Raw genomic sequence first — 17,757 nt, forward strand, 5'->3', positions numbered from 1 at the left:
CGGGCTGGACGCTGACATATCGCACTCAAATTCTGCCTTCTGCCATCCTTACTACGGTGAATCCTGTGGCATGTACAAGGATAAGTTTTGGAGTTTTTTTGCTCTGATACTAACGGGCATCGAAACCTTTTGTTACCTTGTCTGCAATAGATCCACCGACTAGAACTCTTTCCTCCAAAAAATACAAAATGCTATTTCTACATTTTTTCAACCGTTTCTCTATCTTTCTGAGATGGACGAACAGATAGATAGATGGACAGACTGGAAGACAGATAGACATGCAGACAAAGAGCACGATAGACAGACAGATGGACAAACATACAGATGACAGACAGACAGACAGACTGACTGACGGACAAACATAGAGAAGACAGAAATGATCAATATTTTCACCAACCAGTCACCTTTTCTTCAGAAAAAGATACTTAAACATGACTTTGTTGGCATTTAATTACCTTCAACAGATTGCGTCACCCCGGCGATATCAAACACATTAGAATCTACGGCTAGTCTCACTGCAGATACTTTCTTGGCACTGATGTCGCTGAAGAAGAGCATGTTATCCTGGACGTCTACCGCTAGCGCGACGGCGTGCTGACGACCAGACAGGAAACAGGAGGTTTGGTAGTTTGAAGGTAAAGCCATGGTGGGATAATTGCTGGGGAAGTCGCAGAGGTTAGTGGTCCGGGCGATGAAGACAGCAGGGAAGGCAATCAGTGTCTCTGAAAAAATACACCACAAAAAAAAAACAACAGAATTTGAAGATTCAACCTGGATTAACATTTGGGGGCCAAAAAAGTATATATAGACAGTCATGAATGTGTTATTATTTAATACATGTTTAATAAATGCAAATGAAAAGGTTGGTCAAGATCAACTTAATATCGGTTTGGTCGTGTTTGTAACGGCGATGCACAATGGGGCTTTCAAGTGGTTAAATTAGCACAGGAAAAAGGTGGAGGGAGACAAGGGGTGACACGACCACTCCTAACTTTCACAAACAAAATTTGAACTCGCTGCTCCCAGAAAGAGAAAGAAATATACTATAACAGTAGATAACTTAAGTCAACAAGAATTGTAGTTCCACCCTCACAGCATTTTCTCAAACATTGATGATATGTAACAGCCTGGGAACAAATATATGGACAGCCTACAGGGAAGAACCTCCACTGAAATTCTTTTTGGAAATTTGTTCAAATTCAGCGTGCTTATATTTGGGTTCCCTATATTCTGAGAGAGATGACGTTTCACAGAAGTTAGTATATATATCTATGTATATGTATATACTGATGATACATGTTAAACACTATTATACACCTATCAATCGTAAAGAAGATGAACTACCAATATGTTTATACTGATAATTCATGTTAAACACTAATATAACACTCATCGATTATAAAGATGAGCTACCAATATTAATATATTGATTATACATGTTAAATACTATAATAACACTGATTAATTATAAAGAAGATGAACCATCAATATGTATATACTCATGATGTATGTTAGACAATACTGTCGCACTCATCAACCATAAAGAAGATTTACGTGACTCGCGGAAATTTAATCGGGACCTACTTGGTTCACATGTCCTGTCGTCTGAGGATAGAAGGCGTGCATCTGGACAAAGGCACTTAAAATGGGGCTCAGCGACCATCCCGACACATAGATCGCTGCATGGATTGCTGGAGCATGGTGCTAGAAGAAGAAGTAGGAAGATGACTATAATCAAATATCATGACTGAGAAACAGAAACAAAACAGATCTCCCATTTAGTCCCACCCACACATGAATGTTAATGAGTTAACATTGTTGCTGCAAAGAACATATACTAAGCAGTTACATCACACTGCCAACTATGAACTAAATCTGACATCCGGATGACGAGATATTGATCTTTTAAGAATTTATGCTGAGCCCCGCCCACTCATTAACATTCATGAGAAGGGAACCAAAAACAATAGGAAACATCATGGGATGTTGTGTTTACAAGCTGGCCGTCACATACACACACAAACATGCACGCGCCAGCACGATTGCAATGGTTACTGAGCTTTCAGCATCATAACCAAAACAAGCTCACTGAGGTAGTGTATTGTTTATCATCTCACCTCACACACTGTTAAGCTGTTCTTTATGTTTATTAAACTAACGAAATTATCATTTGGTATAAACCAATCATGTTGAAGTATTCTCTGAAAGTTACTTTGTTACAACACTGACATCTAGTCACAACTCCTTTCTACACTGACATCTAGTCATAACTCATTACAACATGGAAATCTCATCATAACTCTTTACAACACGGACATCTAGTCATAACTCGCTACAACATGGACATCTAGTCACAACTCCTTAAGACGCTGAGATCTATTCACAACTCATTTCACACACTGACATCTAGTCACAACTTGTTACAACACAGACATCATGTTATAACTTGTTACAACGCAGACATCTAGTCACAACTCGTTACAACACAGACATCTAGTCATAACTCGTTACAACACTGACATCTAGTCATAATTCATTACAACACTGAGATCTAGTCAAAACTTGTAACACCACTCAGATCAAATCATAGCTCGTAACAACAAGGATATCTAGCCATAACTGGTTATAACACTGATATCCATAGTCACGAGTGTTAATATACTGGTACCCATGACACAGCTGTACCCATCCATACTACAAGCCTGCTATAAACAGTATGATACCCAGCCACCAACTTACAATCAGACATAGGTTGAGATTCATAGTCATAGACAGTGATGCCATACGGTACAGCATCCAAGTTAAGGGCAAAGTACTGTTCCCCAGGGATGGACTTCCTAGCGCACCGGATGTGGCTCTCTAGGTCTGTGACAAAGACATAATCCTGGAGACGGGAAACAAAGGGGTCTATCGATAAAAAGCTGGGTCTCTTTCACAAAGGAACAAGACACCTCTGGAATGAGTTTTCAAAGAGCGGTCTACAAAATGCAATTGGTTGTCACTCGGTTTTCCTTTTTCTTTACACTAAACCTACCAGGCTTTGATTGTTCAAGAAAATAAGATTACAACAAATTAATGAAGATGACTCTTAAAAGGCAGAACTGGTTTGCTGAAAATGTCAATATATCCAATACCAATTTGAGTGCTAGTAGTGTTTTCTCTTTTACAGCTATTCTAGGTTTTTCATGATAATCACCTTTAGAAACATGCTGTCTAGAAGAGAACAAAAAAAGGAGGTTCCTCGATGACACATCAGTCGCCAGGGTCTGACTTGACTCACGTCCCCACTTGTTGCATACAACATGACATTTTTGGCTTTACATAGTTATTTGTGAACATGCAGCAAGGTGTCACTACGGGATGTTACCTGGTACGTGGTCAAATGGAAAAACTGCGCTCCATACGACGACAGGGAAAAGAGCGTCTCTCTATCGCCCCCATCGAATAGCGAAGATTCGACTGTGTTGGCTAGGACTCCTGCGTTGGTCCAAAATATTCTGCATATATGAGGGTACACAGCATGGGCGGTTATTTTACCATTTATTTCATCACAGGAAGTTTGGGTGAGTTGATTCATGACAAAAGTTTATTGAATACTTTATCATTCACAGAAATAGTGAAAATCACTTGGATATTGAAACTGCTCAAACCGTCGATACAAGTGCGTTGGAGTGGAGACATGAAAGTACAGTTTCTGATAAATATATATATTGTATATATACTAGAGCACCAATGGTGCAAAAGCTCATACCTTTTTGAGCTTAAAAATGAAGGGCCCACAAAACTTAATGGCCCACCAAATTTCAGGCCATTTTTCAGATTCCACCAATTTTGGGCCCATGAGGGATAACCCCCATCCCCCCCCCCCCTCCGTTAGCAGAATCCTGGCCACACCACTGGCTATAATTCATATTTTCCCCCTTTAAATCCTATTTTACCCACTCTCTCAAACAATGCCACTGACCTACCCTATTAAACTTTCTCCCCTCTACCTGAGCAGACCTGAAGCACTCCTTGCCAAAATTTTGGCTGGCTGCCTACATACTGTACCTCAGACTCAAAGACTTCTAAGAATCGGCAAGTGCTGATTGGCTATAGGGCTCTCATGCTTACAGTTCAACAGTTAATAACAACTCCCAGTCCTGCTTTAATTCCACCATGATTCCACTAACAGCCTCTGCAGAGCTTAACCACAAATGTAAACAAACACTGCAGAGACTGGGAGACAAATTAAAGGAGCTTTGGCAAAAGGTGAAGGCTCAGATTTTTTTAAACAATGGGGATTAATTGTAATTAATTAACTTTTGACCAAAAAGTATTAGGCATCACCTTATTCATATACAATCCAACAATCATCAGTTCAACTTTGAATATGATCCATCAAAATCTTGAGGAGATTGAGATATTTGAAAATATTACAAAGAATGACCCCCGATGACCCCCTAAATGACATTTGACCTCACTTTTCCGAACACCCCTCATAACTCTCATCCTGAGGAACGTTGTGACCAAGTTTCATTATAACTGGCCATACACTGTACGAACAGGAGCAACTTGAAAATATAGGGCGGCGGCCCGGGCCACAAAAGACCCCTAATTGATCTTTGATCTCAAATTCATGAACACCCTGAAGGTAAAACTTCCATAGTACTATCGTGACAAATCCTCAATATTGTACCATGGAATCTGTAGGAGAAGAAGCATTTTGCGTATTTCCACAAAATGGCCCATTACAGCCTACAGGTGACCTTTGACCCCAAATTTCGGACCATCTCTGATGGCCCTATACCCAATGGTCCTTGTGTCCAAGTTTCATGAAATTCCATCAAACACTGTGCGAGTGGGAGCGGTTTTACCAATTGTTGACGGATAGAGTGATAGAGTGATAGAATGATAGAGTGATAGACGCCGCACTGTAACAATAGCTCACACCTGCATGCTGGTATGAGCTAACAAAACATTGTTTCGACTGGGTGGTACTCTGCAGTGAAATTTTAGGACATTTGCAAATCCTGGAAACGTTATTCCATTATTTTAAGGACAATGAATAGGTTATGAAAACTCACTGTTATCATAAGTGTCTAGGTATAGGTTGGGAAGGGGTTATTGCTCATTTTTGAAGGGGGGGGGGAAGAAAAAAAAAGTCAAAAAGATTTTTAAAGATTTTAAAACATCTGTTGGTATTAAACATTAAGGAAAGAAACCTAAGAAAACAAGTTCTGAATGCGTGAGGAAAACCACACTTCTTAAGAGCAAACCGGCATCTAGAATTTGAAAGTGTTTTTTACCTCTGGGATTGAAAGTCTACCGTTATGCCATTCGGCGAGGTCAGAAGGGTGTCCACGAGCACTATCCTCTCTCCGCCGTACAAATTAGACCTTTCTATGCGAGGGTGATCGCCGCAATCTGTCCAAAACAAATAGCTGTAAAATGAGGAATACAAATGAACCGTGAACTTTATTTTTCTCCATTTCTTGCCTTAATAGAAAATTTTCTGATATGAATGTGCCATTAATTATCTTCATGGGTACCCACACTTTCAAAAACAAAGAGAAATGAAATTCCCAATTCTTTCAAGACTAAAACACATCTTTATGGTTTTACTACACAGACTACACACACAGTGATGCCTTTTTTTTTTTAGTGATGGATACATTTGAAGAGTCATGAACGCCAAACATGACTTGCTGTTGCCGTAACTTTATTTGACTTGTTCAAGTTATAAAGTTAACTTTATCTCACACTTCTTTAGTAAAAAAAAACCTTTTCGCATAACAATGGCATCACGCACCTCACTTGTTCCCCCCACCCCCCCCCTCCTGATTCCTGTTTCCTTCCTCACACAGATAAATACTTTTCTCAATATTATGTAATTAACACTATCATGGATTATATGACTATTTTTTGTCCCAAGTACCTTCTCATCGGGTGAACAGCTATACCACGTGGTACATCAAGGCCTGTGGTCACCACGTGGAGTACAATGCTTGCATCGTACTTCATCAGGAGTATCCAGTTGTATAGGACATCCGTCATATAGACGTTCCTGGCCACCCAATCGACCGCGAGTCCCTGGACCTCGTTAGACACGCCTGCGAATATACCCTGACCGGTGGAGTGGCGACCGATGGAACCGCGTATGATCTGGTTGTCCCCTCCGTCGCTCCAGAATAACGTGCGTTCTCGTCTGTCGTTGGCTATGGCGAGGAAACGGTCCGTATCCGTCTGGTAGTAGTATTTGGTGGTGATGCTGCCAGAGAATATGTATGCGTTTGGATCGGCTGGAAGGCTGTGGACTCTCATCCGGCCACTGTCCGGGGCTTTGTCGGTCCACACGAGTCTCGGATCTACTTCCACCTCTGCAGCCAAAAAATATATAAATGGTTGTATGTGGTCAGGTTTACACTGATAATTCAAAACTTGGGTTATATAAAAAGAGATTTCCATTTCTCATGAACATTTAACTTTCCAACTCCAGTCACATATGCCAAGACTTCTGTCATCTGGGCCACCGGCAATGTACAGTCTCTCATTATCAGCATCCTACAAAAATTTCGACAATTTTCTAAAAAAGTAATTTTCTGGATGTAACTTTTAAGCCTCCTAACTACTCTTTTTTTACAGTAGTACACAAGTTGGTGGAGACTGGAGACATTCAACATTGAAAATGTCCATGTTGAGTGAAAATTGCTCTGGGAGAAACAGGCTCAGCAACAAAGAAACATGCTACCAAACCCACTGACCATAACGCACACAAAGATTGAAGGGAATCGAACAAAGGCACCCACCCGACCCTTCTAGAATGTTTTTCGTCACTGGATCATGTACCTTCCTAATAGGTACCTAGTAATGGTTTCCATTTCAATGTTTATCATTTTGTTGCCCAGACAATTTCCTGCCAGGCTTTCACTATGAAATCAAGACAAAAAGGAAATCCAAAAAACTTCCCAATAAAGTTGTAGGCTTTCAGTAACATCATCTGTTGAAACGAAATGAAATAAGTATAGCGTCGTCGCTAAAATGAAATTGGACTGTCACCGGTTTCCGGAATGAAACGACAAAAAAATTAGAAATTTAACAAATCTCAATACAAGACATAAAGTACAACTGTACTATATAGTACAACATGGTACAACATATATATAACATACACATAACATACAACATATAGTACAACATAGTACTATATAGTACAACATATAGTACAACAACATCTGTACATATAGTACAATTGTAGTTGCTTGGGTACAATACTTCTTGTTAATTCTGTTTTGCATGCAATGTATACCTGTAATAAAGCTGAGGAGGAAATTGAATCTCTCTCCGCTATGAGGTCCAGCAGAGACAAACCGCACCAACATCTGCTGCCCGGTCGACAAGAAATAAGGCCACTTTCCGACTCCATTTCCGCAGAACTTTTCTGGGTCTTCGTCGGAGACGAAACCGTCGGCCCATATCTCCAGGCGATGTCTCCTATGGGGAGGCAGAAATCCGTAGTGCATAAGTTTTGTATATTTACATTGAGAAAAAAAATGATGATGCAAATGTAGCGGCATCCACACTTATCATCACCATAGGCTTATTTGGATCAATATGAGTGAGCACCTGATTACTAGCTAAGGCATTCTTCACACTTACAAAAGCTCCCTCACACTGATCACTCCAGACCCAATTAGAGTTGTGTTGCAACAGGGCATACAATGGTTGCATCATATAAGGAGGATCCTGTGGTATAAATTGATCTAAAAAAAAAAAATTGATCTGACAAGATATTTTAGACAAACTTTAGAGTTTTAGATATTTTGACTGGTTACCAAAAGATTAGAAAGTTCTCCATATACTTTGTGAACTTGTGTCCATTTGATAGATGTGGGAATATCCTATCACAAGTATAGTCATTGACAATATCCACACCTTTTGGTAATTCAGCTAGTTTCTAATTTCAGTCGATTTATGAAGTTGGACAAATTTGTACATTTTGTTCTCATATAAATTACGGTTTTCATAGGCCACCATTAATAGGGTCTTGAAACCCTGCGCTGGAAGGACTAGGATCAATAGCACGACACTCGGCGAATAAATCTTTCTTTGATAAATACCAGACAAGGCCTTCAATGACAGTTGCAACATCATATTCAAATAGATTATGGAGTGACTTTGAACCGCCAAAGTGGGTAAATACTAGTACTGAGTCCTAGCATGCCCGGGATAAAATAGACCCAAAATCTGTCTCTGTTAAGTGTAAGATAATTGCACAATTTCCTGCAAAGTTCTAGACATTTCTTGAGTTGCTTTTTGGTCATAACTACTAAAATTTAGAAGGACAAACTTACAGAAACAGCAACCCGTTTTGCCCTGGCGACACCCTGCATACAGTACATATGATTTAGTATCTTAACCTTGATTATTAAGTCATATCTCATTATATCACACTTTTGAATTCTTGGCAGCAAATCATTGACAGTCAGAGACTGAAGCTTTGGCAAAGTCTCGCAGAACTGGATAGGACTCTGAATATGACAGCGTCCTCTTTTAAATTGGGGCAATGTGGGACAGCCCCCCCATCAACTGATCTTAACCAGGAATTTTTAATCAATTGGTCCCTGCCGTTGTTGACCATTCTATTGCTGGGGGGGGGGGGTGCTGGTGAAGGGGCTTGTATCGAGGATCACAATAAACGATTGTGAAATGACATTTACAAAATGGATTGCTTACTCGCAGCCTGGACTCTCTGGCAGGGAAAGTGTTTTAACATTAAGCCTGATGTAAGAGTTGATCTCAGTTGTCCGCAGAGTCCACTCGCATACCACCGGTCCACCGAAGCCAGGAAACGTAATCTCTGTTTCGGAATCAGCGGCTGCAAGATGTCCTCCACAGTCCTGACCAGATGCCACATAGCAGCAGCAGAGTAGTATGCTGTTTGAAAGGAGAGTATGAAAAAACCAAAATGATGTATCAGTCATCACACCGAGCTGCTGCCTGTGCATAACTGTTAGTAGTAGCCTGCATGGTGGTGGGTTCAAATTAATGACATGACTGTAATATCATAGTGACCGGCTACGTATTACTCACTGTTGGCTAATTCTTCTCTCTTTTGGGCCTACAAGCCTAGCTACTGCTATGTTAATACTATGCACATGCACCCATGATACTTTACTGATTTTGGCAAATCATATATATGAAGGCAACAAGGCAAATTGCTGTTCTCGTTGATAACTTAAAATTACTGAAAAACAATAAATATTACAAGTACACACAGAATTGTCTGGAAGCAATTACATGGTGGTTATTGTGACAAATATCCTCAAATTAAAGGCCAACCTCGTCCCATGCTTCCTGAGCTGTTGTTTTTTTCACAGAAATGGGGTAAAATGGGTTTGTCAGTATTTTGATCATGTAAACTGATTGGTTCAGGAGAATCTTATGCAGATTTGGGTTGAAAAGAACTGTACACTGATTGCAAATGCCAAATCTCTGTACTTTTTCCTTAGTTTTGTATATCATCATTCATCATATTGGCATTCTGTTTCTTGATGAACACATGGAAACATAACTGGTTATATTGGAAATAAAGGAAGTAAAATATCACCTAAAAAGAATATTCTGATAATATTTCTTCATACTACAAACATATATAGTTAATAATGAAGCTGGTGTCTGGAAGCTCACACAAAGACTGTTAGTAGATAGTCACTGGATATGCCTATGGAACTAATTCTACATTAGTCGACTAGTACATTAGTATAGTCAGTATTGCGAAGTTCGCCATACTGCGAAGATCGGCCACCCTTAAGAAATACACGATTTCACCATGAAAATCTACAGGAAGAGTCAAATTTCACCAAAAAGTACGAAGCTACAGTTATTTTCTCTCCAAAATGACCCGTGTGCAAGAAATTACTTACATATTTGTCAATAAAATGACGAAGATCTATGAAGTCTGTTATAATTACTGAAAAAGCAACTGCGCCCCCAATTTTATCACCATCGCCACACTGTGGGTTGCGCGTCCAAACTTCGCAATACTCTAGCAAGAAATACCAGTTCCACAATCACGAAGAATCTTCTTGGAAAACAACGTGAAAACAGTTTGCAGGAAAGAAAGTTTGGCCGTGTATCGTACTATAACAAAATTCTCCCACCATATGAAGTATATTTTCAAATGATTTATACCAGAAGATTTAGTTTTGGGGTGTTTTAAGTCTCAAGTGGCCGAACTTTGAAGTCACCATCCTAATACATAACCATCCAAGAATGCAATTTTCTAGGCTATAAATTATTACTTATTACTCATTGCAATACTAGTCCAGGGCTTATGTTTGGCTAGACCTAACACCATTGCAACGATCTGAGCCATAGATTCTCCAGCTGTACGGTCCTTATTATTGGCTATTGGGTATGAAGGCCTAGCAACAGTTAGATCAAGGCCTAGCAACAGTTAGATCAAGGCCTAGGCCTAAGTAACACTACAGTAACGTAAGTCATATGCGTTTAGCAATAGGAACTTTTATAATCTAGACCGGGCGGACCTATTACCACTGTACTAGTGTGAGGTTGCTCAAAGTTTGGTCAAAGTTAACGGCACCAGATCGCCAATTAATATAGAAGCCGTCGTGAAAACACCTCAACTTTCTGTGAGCTCGCCACAGCGTTTTCGCATGGGGAATCTTCTAGAGAGCGAAGATAGCTAAGCTAAGTAACCGACTGGTCATTTTCACCAGAGATCTTCAACGCCATATACCTGCATGATATGCTGCGCTTGCGCGTTGCCGCCAAAAGCAGAACGCATATATTCATCATATCTGGTCTGAGGCGATGGAAGAGAGTTCAATGCGAAGGAAGGGGCAGGGGAGGGACAAACTTTGAAGGGTAGTGGGACATATTACCTAGATTTGAGGGGCTACCACATAATCACCTCAAAACGCGGAAGATACCTGCATGATTACGCAGGCGCGTAGCCAGGAATTTGCCAAGGGAGGGGCGAAACTGTAGAATCGGCATTGCAAACTATTAGAGACCCTATATAGGGTCCTACTATAGGGTCTCTACAAACTATCTAAGCGTAGCGCCACCATAAGTTGGCGCGAAGCGTACAAGAAAATTTTGGCTAAAAATGCCTCCCAGATCGCTGGAAATGGCACTTCCCAAGCCTTGTAAGTTGCATGTTAGCATTATCTCTTTTGAAAATACTAGCGATATCATAAAAACATTAAAAACAAATTTGAAAAATATGCTCAAGGGAGGGGGCGGCTGCCCCCTTCGCCCCCCCCCCCCTTGGCTACGCGCCTGTGATTACGTGACCGTGCCGCAAGAAAGCAAAAACTATTTTCCTCGGTTGTCAATTCGAGGCGACGAGAGAAGATAAAACTGTGGAGAGGGGCCGAAGGGAGGAAAAAACTCCGTAGGAAAGAGGGATATATGACTTTGAGGGGACAAACCACAAAATCACCTCAAAGTGTTCCGGCAAAATGGACTCATGTCTCTGTGAATTAGATACCTTAATGTTTCAAAGTTAAACACTGAACAACACTTTTATTTATATTTCTTTTAATTTCAAACAATATAGGGACTTGTTTTAACCAAGCCAGTTATTCACACTTACCGCAGGTTAAGCGAGATCGCCCTATATATTTTATGAATCGGGACAAAGTAAACCCAATAACCGCCTGTATAGTCCACAGGATATATAAATACGCTTATCGCGATTGTTTTTCACAATAACGTAGTAATTATACTTCCCATTCTGACCAAAATTCTGACCTGAAGAAAAAGGGAAGAGAAAGGGTTTCCCCCAAAACATTTATTGAAAGGTAATACGTCATCCCTATTTCAGGAGTTTTTGCTGACAACCAGAAAGACAAATGGCCTATAAACCGCGAATCCCCGGGCACGTTTGACCTCTCTGCACCTAAAACGACATGTGACCTTCCATCCAGAGTTCCAGACAGCAAAAGAAAAAGGATTCTTGTAGGAGACTCAAACCTATCCATCTTTAACTGATACATGATAAGAGATTTTTGTGACGAGCAACTGCCCCAAATATCTAAGAAAATCTTGTTCCGTTACTAAGAATGACTATAACCTATATACAGTACACAAACGACGTGTCACTGAATATAAGGAGTTGTAGTTCTGTGATATGTGTTGCCATAACTTTCTGTTTTAACTGTGCTATACTTTCTATGTTTTCAAGGTGTAAAATGTTAGCAGTGTTGAAAAACAAAATTTGAAGTACATGTCGGCAGGCTCGGTGATGACATATTTAGACTTGACCAAGTTTTTCACCATACAGACCAATGATGTTTGCTGGTTGGGTATAGTGTCTCGATGTGTGTTTGACAAATTTACACTTGGACCTTTCCAGCTTACTGCCCTAAAAGCTCGAGTGAAAATGACACCGTTCTATGCAATTTTCATATTAATATTCTTTATTTTTATTGAGTTATCTGCATCGTTAAACATTTTGAGCTGAATAAAATTCGCCAGATTTATTAACGAGTCAATAGATTCTACAAATTTCAATCGAAATTTGCAAGTCCCGCCCAACAGATCATATACGCCAATCAAATATCTCTGTTTTGTTAACGACCGTTAGGCATAGGACTACTTTCGATTCCGTGGGCTAGCCTGTGTTAGGTTTCTTCTCTTGAATAGTGTCTTCCTTTTGGTCTTACCGATGTAGCTTGCGAAATTGTGTCATTTCCTTCCATTACAATGAAATAAACAGGTGTTTCCAGACGTTTCCTTCGTGGAATTGGGCCAAAAAAAAGTGGACGGTACCAGTATATATATAGGTTACATTTGTGTAATGACCATGTTGATATGCAGGGGCGGTCGCAGTGGTTTTACGGTAAATCGTTCGTGCCATAACGGCAACAGAAAATAAATTTCTTTCTTTCGGTTTCTACAGCTTTTCTCAATCAAACCCACCTGGTCAGAGTGCATTTACAATAAGAAACATTGAATCTGCTTCGGAAGTTTGTTTTCCGAAATTCATCAGCAAACACGTATTGAGACTTAAGATAATCTACACACAGACTATTTACGAATTAATTTCCCCCATTGAAGCTTTACTTTTGGAATATTATCCTTTGCCCTCTGGTGACTTATATAGCTGCTGTTGTTAGTTCGGTTAGTAAAGCAAATCTACGAATGCAGTTATAGAAGTTCATCTCTAGCGCTAGGCTTTGCATTATCCAAATTTACTACACTTTCAGCCTTCGGTTTTAACTCCCTTCTGCATGACCGATACTAAACTCATTCGATAGGGTTCATGAATTCTAGCCATAAGTTAATCAAGTTTATTTTCCTTCTTTCCCATATAGTTTCAGCCGGGCGGTAGTCTGATACTAAGGAAAGCCGGTTGGGGGTATTCTTAATCCATATTTCTCAACGTGGGGTCCGCAGACTATTATAACGGACATTGTTTTACCGCCGTGACTCCCTCGTGATGGCCCAGAGGTACGCGAAAAGTAAGGTCCGTTAAATCCAAAGGGGTCCATTAACTTTTACTGCATATATTATACGCTGTCTTTAAGTCTACGAGTGCCACATCGGGCGAACTGATCCATGGATTTTTTCTGACTTCAACATGGTGGCGCTGGGAACATTAGTGATGTTCCCTTTGTCGGGGGTGGGGGCGGGGAAGGGGAGGGATTCTTGAACATTTCGTCATTGTCTCTAGGGGTCCGCTTAAACGGTCGGTACAATTGTAGCTTGGGTACCTTGAAACTGTGAGACTTTCTTCCAAAATGGCTAACATATTACAAACGGACGCAAAGTCATACCTAGACCAACACGTATACTGACAACGTATAAACGTGTGCTATGATGGAAAAGATAGCACCATTTAGTTATGCATCGGAAAGGGGTCTCTTACCCAAACCAAAAATTCCCCGGGCCCCTTTCTGACGGGCATCAGGAACGCTAACTGTGTCCCTTCTACGTTCGAACTCTGGCTACGGGCATGCCCTTATCCCCACCCCATTATTATTCTATAGTGTTCCTAGTATACGTGTATACCACTATAGTAAAATATCCTCACGCCAGAGCAACGTATGGAACAGAATGTACATAGGCCTATAATCAGGAGTCGGAATATCTCAGTTGTGTATGTCTAAACATGTGTTTGCGTGTTACTTTATTTCAAGCGATATATAAATAGGGCTATGAGTCACGTTCATACGGTTCAAGCCAACGGAACTCGTGACTGCAAATAATGACTTTATCATCAAAACGGCATCCTTTTCCATATACCACAATGATGGTAATGTATTGCTCTGGACATATATATACACACACTGCGTAAGCGGTCTGCTGCATGCTTGGTCGGCCGCGTTAAGCAATTTCCCCTCTTGGTTTTGAATTTCCCCTTTTACACCATTCCGTTTTGGCTGATGGAGAGATAGTTGCTAAATTGACTATATGGTTCTTACCTTCTTGTTGATTAAGTTTATATATTCATGTCTACCAAATATATTTTGTTTTATATCCCCCCCCCACCCCTTCTCTCTCTCCCGCCCATCCCCCTCTAAACGCAAAAATGTTCTTACATAAGTTTTTATCGCCTTGAGAAAGTTTTTGTTATAACATTAGAAAAAAGCATGAAACATCGTTACCTAAAGATTTTAACGTTATCGCCGGATCGGAATGCGCATGTAAAATTCTATATATAGGCAGAAAACGTAAACGTTATAAATATGTTGCCGTCAAGTTCATGCCGTTTATCTGGTTATATACTTACCACCAGCTGATTGTGATTTTTTTAAATAATAAAAATAATAAAACTAATACGTGATTCCCACCGTTTCCAAGAAATAACACCATAGAATTTTCAGGAATGGGTGTGGGTGGGATCGAGGGGTAGAGTGAGCGGCGCCTCGGATGAGAATCCTATTACTAAACAGGGCTATACGATTTAACTATTAATAATTACAAACTCCCTGGCAAGTTCTTTCGGTAAAGATTAAATAACCTCCTTCCCCTCCCCCACCCCGTTAAGTTTAGCCAACAATACAGAACATGTTAATGTGAAGCCAACTATGTGGCTATAACGGTTGGGAGGGGGTTGGGCAAAACCTTCACTATAGTTTTCGTTATCAAGGGTCTTAAAGATTATCAGTATTGGCACAAAACTTCTAAGATGCTAAAAATTGCTAAACGTTTTGATGCTCAGTATACCTTCCAGATGGCTCTGAATATCCAGATATCGAGAGGAGTGGTAAAGTTGAGAAGGGGGGTGGGGGTTCTCTGAGGTGGAGGGGGCGAGAAGTGGTAAAGTTGAGGGGGAGATTCTTGAGGGTGGCAGTAAAGAGTTTGAAGTTGGAACATGAGTGAACATTATAATGTGACTGTCTAGCATATTTTGGGCCAAGACTGATGACTTTTTAAATTCTGCAATAAAAAATTTGGGCGCTCATATTGTACCATCGTGCAGGTACATTTCATGCGATTATATACTTTCAATTGTTTATAGTGACATCAAACATAATAGGCACAAATGTGAAGAGGTTGGCGAATGCCCCACTTTTTTCCTCAAATTCAGATGGCATGCAACAACTCCGGAAGGTGGGATAAACAAATCGCACCATGTCGCGGCCCCGCGCCCCTGCCCCCACCTCCTAACACTTACGTAATACCACCACTGTCCAAAACTTCGCCGAGTATATCGCCCAATGTTACTGTGGTGACAGCATATACAAATATAAATCATTTATGATTTGGCAAAATGCCTGCGGTATTCCGTAGCCATAAATAATAACTGCATGGTTGGGTGTACCGCATCGCCAGCCACTCTCTACAAATAATATGTACCTTCGCCTTACGTTGTGAACCCACACGCTATAGTGACGCACGTTCGTAGGCCAGATACGCATACATAATTGAGGGGCCAGTTTTAACATGCAAATATAACTACGTAGCCTAGCCCAAGTTACACATTTCCTATAGGAGGTTCTTGAATAGCGCGAGATATAGTTGAAGATGAATTGATATTGTATATCATAATATACTACAGAAAGACAGTAGATAAATAAATTGTCTGTTAACAGATCAGAAAATACCAACTTACACAATAAACACTTTCTCTAGTTCTTTCCAACTTCGGGCAAACATTTTTCCAGCAGAGTCGCCCCCCATCATGGACGGTACAGGCTCAGTCCGCGATTAAGTTACTTGTATAATTCTGTAAAAAGTAAACTTCGAATAGTACAGAGAGACCATATGAAATCTCTGTTGCTATGCAACGCAGATCACCTTTAACCACCGAATCTCCGACTTGAAAGTTCTACTTCTCAACGATTCCTATAAAGTATGGAATGATTTGAGTCTCTCTTCTCCCGAGTACCATTCGTTCGACCGTCTGTTATGCTACACTATCATAAAGTGTATAAACCAAGATGATAACCCTCGGTTTTATCATGAAACTGCGTTCTGTGACTGGTTGAATGCACATGCTATTGAAATCGCTTGAGGCTTGAGATCACAGCCACAAAAGTGGTGTAATATGCTGCTCGGAGGGAAGACTTTTCGCCACTGTGTCGGGGTCAAGGGAGTCAGCGATTGACACTGAAATCATGCTCGCTTCTTGACAAGTGAATACGACAAATGTAATGCAAGTGCGACATGGAACCTATACTTACAGGAATATGTAGTGTCGAGGAAAAGGTCAAAATTCCGCGAAATACATGCACCTACCAGAAAGGGTAAAGCAACTTCCGCTGTTCAATAACGTTTTGAGGTTTTGGTATGTACTTTAACTTATCTCCAAATGAGGTTTTGTGCTACTCTCAATTCCGGATCAGACAGGATCGGTTGGTTCAATTGGGGTAGAGGATGAGGGGGGGGGGGACTGGGTCAGTGGTGTGTTCAGAATTTGAATAGTGCGTGGGGGGGGGGGAATCTAAATCTCCCCGCATGATTTAGTAATTTAGTAGGCGGTAGGGAGCATGAACCTTTATGGAGGGACCAGAGACAAATCAAGGATTGTTTAAAGTGAAGTTGGCGAGGGGGCTATGGGTACTCCCTCGGAAAGAACAGACGTTTACTGTTGCATTCTTTGGTATAATTAGAACATAAAATTTGGTCTTAAATTAGCTCCAAACGCAAGGTAGCAATAGTTTCATTCTTCCTAGGCTGAACCAATGCCCCCGACTGATGATGCGAGGTGAGGTAATGGTCCCCCACCCCATCCCACCCCCCCCCTTGCGCGTGCCACTGTTTGGGTTAGCGGTGAAACGGGAGATGAAAGGAGTTGAGGGTAGGGTGGTTTGGGGGAATAGGAGGGGGGATTTGAAGGTGGAAGGACATTTGCATGGGGGTGGTAGGGATCGAGCTAAGATCCTGAGAACTGTTGTCAGGATACTTTACTATTGAAAACCCTTCGTCGTGCTAAATCTATTATAACAAAGCACAATATGACCTAAATATATTATCGATTCATTGTCAACACTGTTAAAACTTAACAGTCTTCTCCTTGAAACTGTGAAAAGAAAATATGTGGGAGAGGGGGGGGGGGCGAGGAAGAGAAGTAAATATTTCAGATCCCAGTGGCAAATCTACGAAACAACAGCTCCTAGACACAGATTAAAACCAGGACATCTCTCAAGCTGAACAATATTTTTTCTTGAGGGAGGATTCGTACGAACCCCACCCTGCCAACACCCCCTGCATGATAAAGATTATAATCCATAAGAATTTATCTCCAAGCTCTTGATAGATTTCAACAACAAAAAACGTACGTAGAAGTTGAAATTTCAT

General features: G+C 40.7%; 1 protein-coding gene across 3 annotated transcripts in view; it reads right to left on the reverse strand.

Annotated features, from left to right (window-relative positions):
* The window catches only part of LOC139962037 (low-density lipoprotein receptor-related protein 1-like), a 33,994-nt gene extending 17,492 nt beyond the window's left edge, over window positions 1-16,502 (reverse strand). Inside the window, exons 1-9 of one of the 3 annotated variants that reach the window (XM_071961866.1) lie at window positions 16,070-16,502; window positions 8,716-8,916; window positions 7,289-7,473; window positions 5,918-6,359; window positions 5,289-5,423; window positions 3,368-3,497; window positions 2,740-2,884; window positions 1,585-1,704; window positions 456-722 (exon numbers count right to left, since the gene is read on the reverse strand). In XM_071961866.1, the coding sequence (XP_071817967.1) occupies window positions 456-722; window positions 1,585-1,704; window positions 2,740-2,884; window positions 3,368-3,497; window positions 5,289-5,423; window positions 5,918-6,359; window positions 7,289-7,473; window positions 8,716-8,916; window positions 16,070-16,140 (1,696 nt within the window). In that variant the 5' untranslated portion in view covers window positions 16,141-16,502. Of the gene's footprint in view, window positions 1-455; window positions 723-1,584; window positions 1,705-2,739; window positions 2,885-3,367; window positions 3,498-5,288; window positions 5,424-5,917; window positions 6,360-7,288; window positions 7,474-8,715; window positions 8,917-10,623; window positions 10,739-16,069 lie in introns of those variants that run through there. The other 2 variants (XM_071961865.1, XM_071961867.1) reach the window with 2 other exon arrangements.
* Window positions 16,503-17,757: the final 1,255 nt, after the last annotated feature.

The sequence above is a fragment of the Apostichopus japonicus genome, chromosome 20, assembly GCF_037975245.1.
Source record: "Apostichopus japonicus isolate 1M-3 chromosome 20, ASM3797524v1, whole genome shotgun sequence".
Taxonomy (NCBI): Eukaryota; Metazoa; Echinodermata; class Holothuroidea; order Aspidochirotida; family Stichopodidae; genus Apostichopus; species Apostichopus japonicus.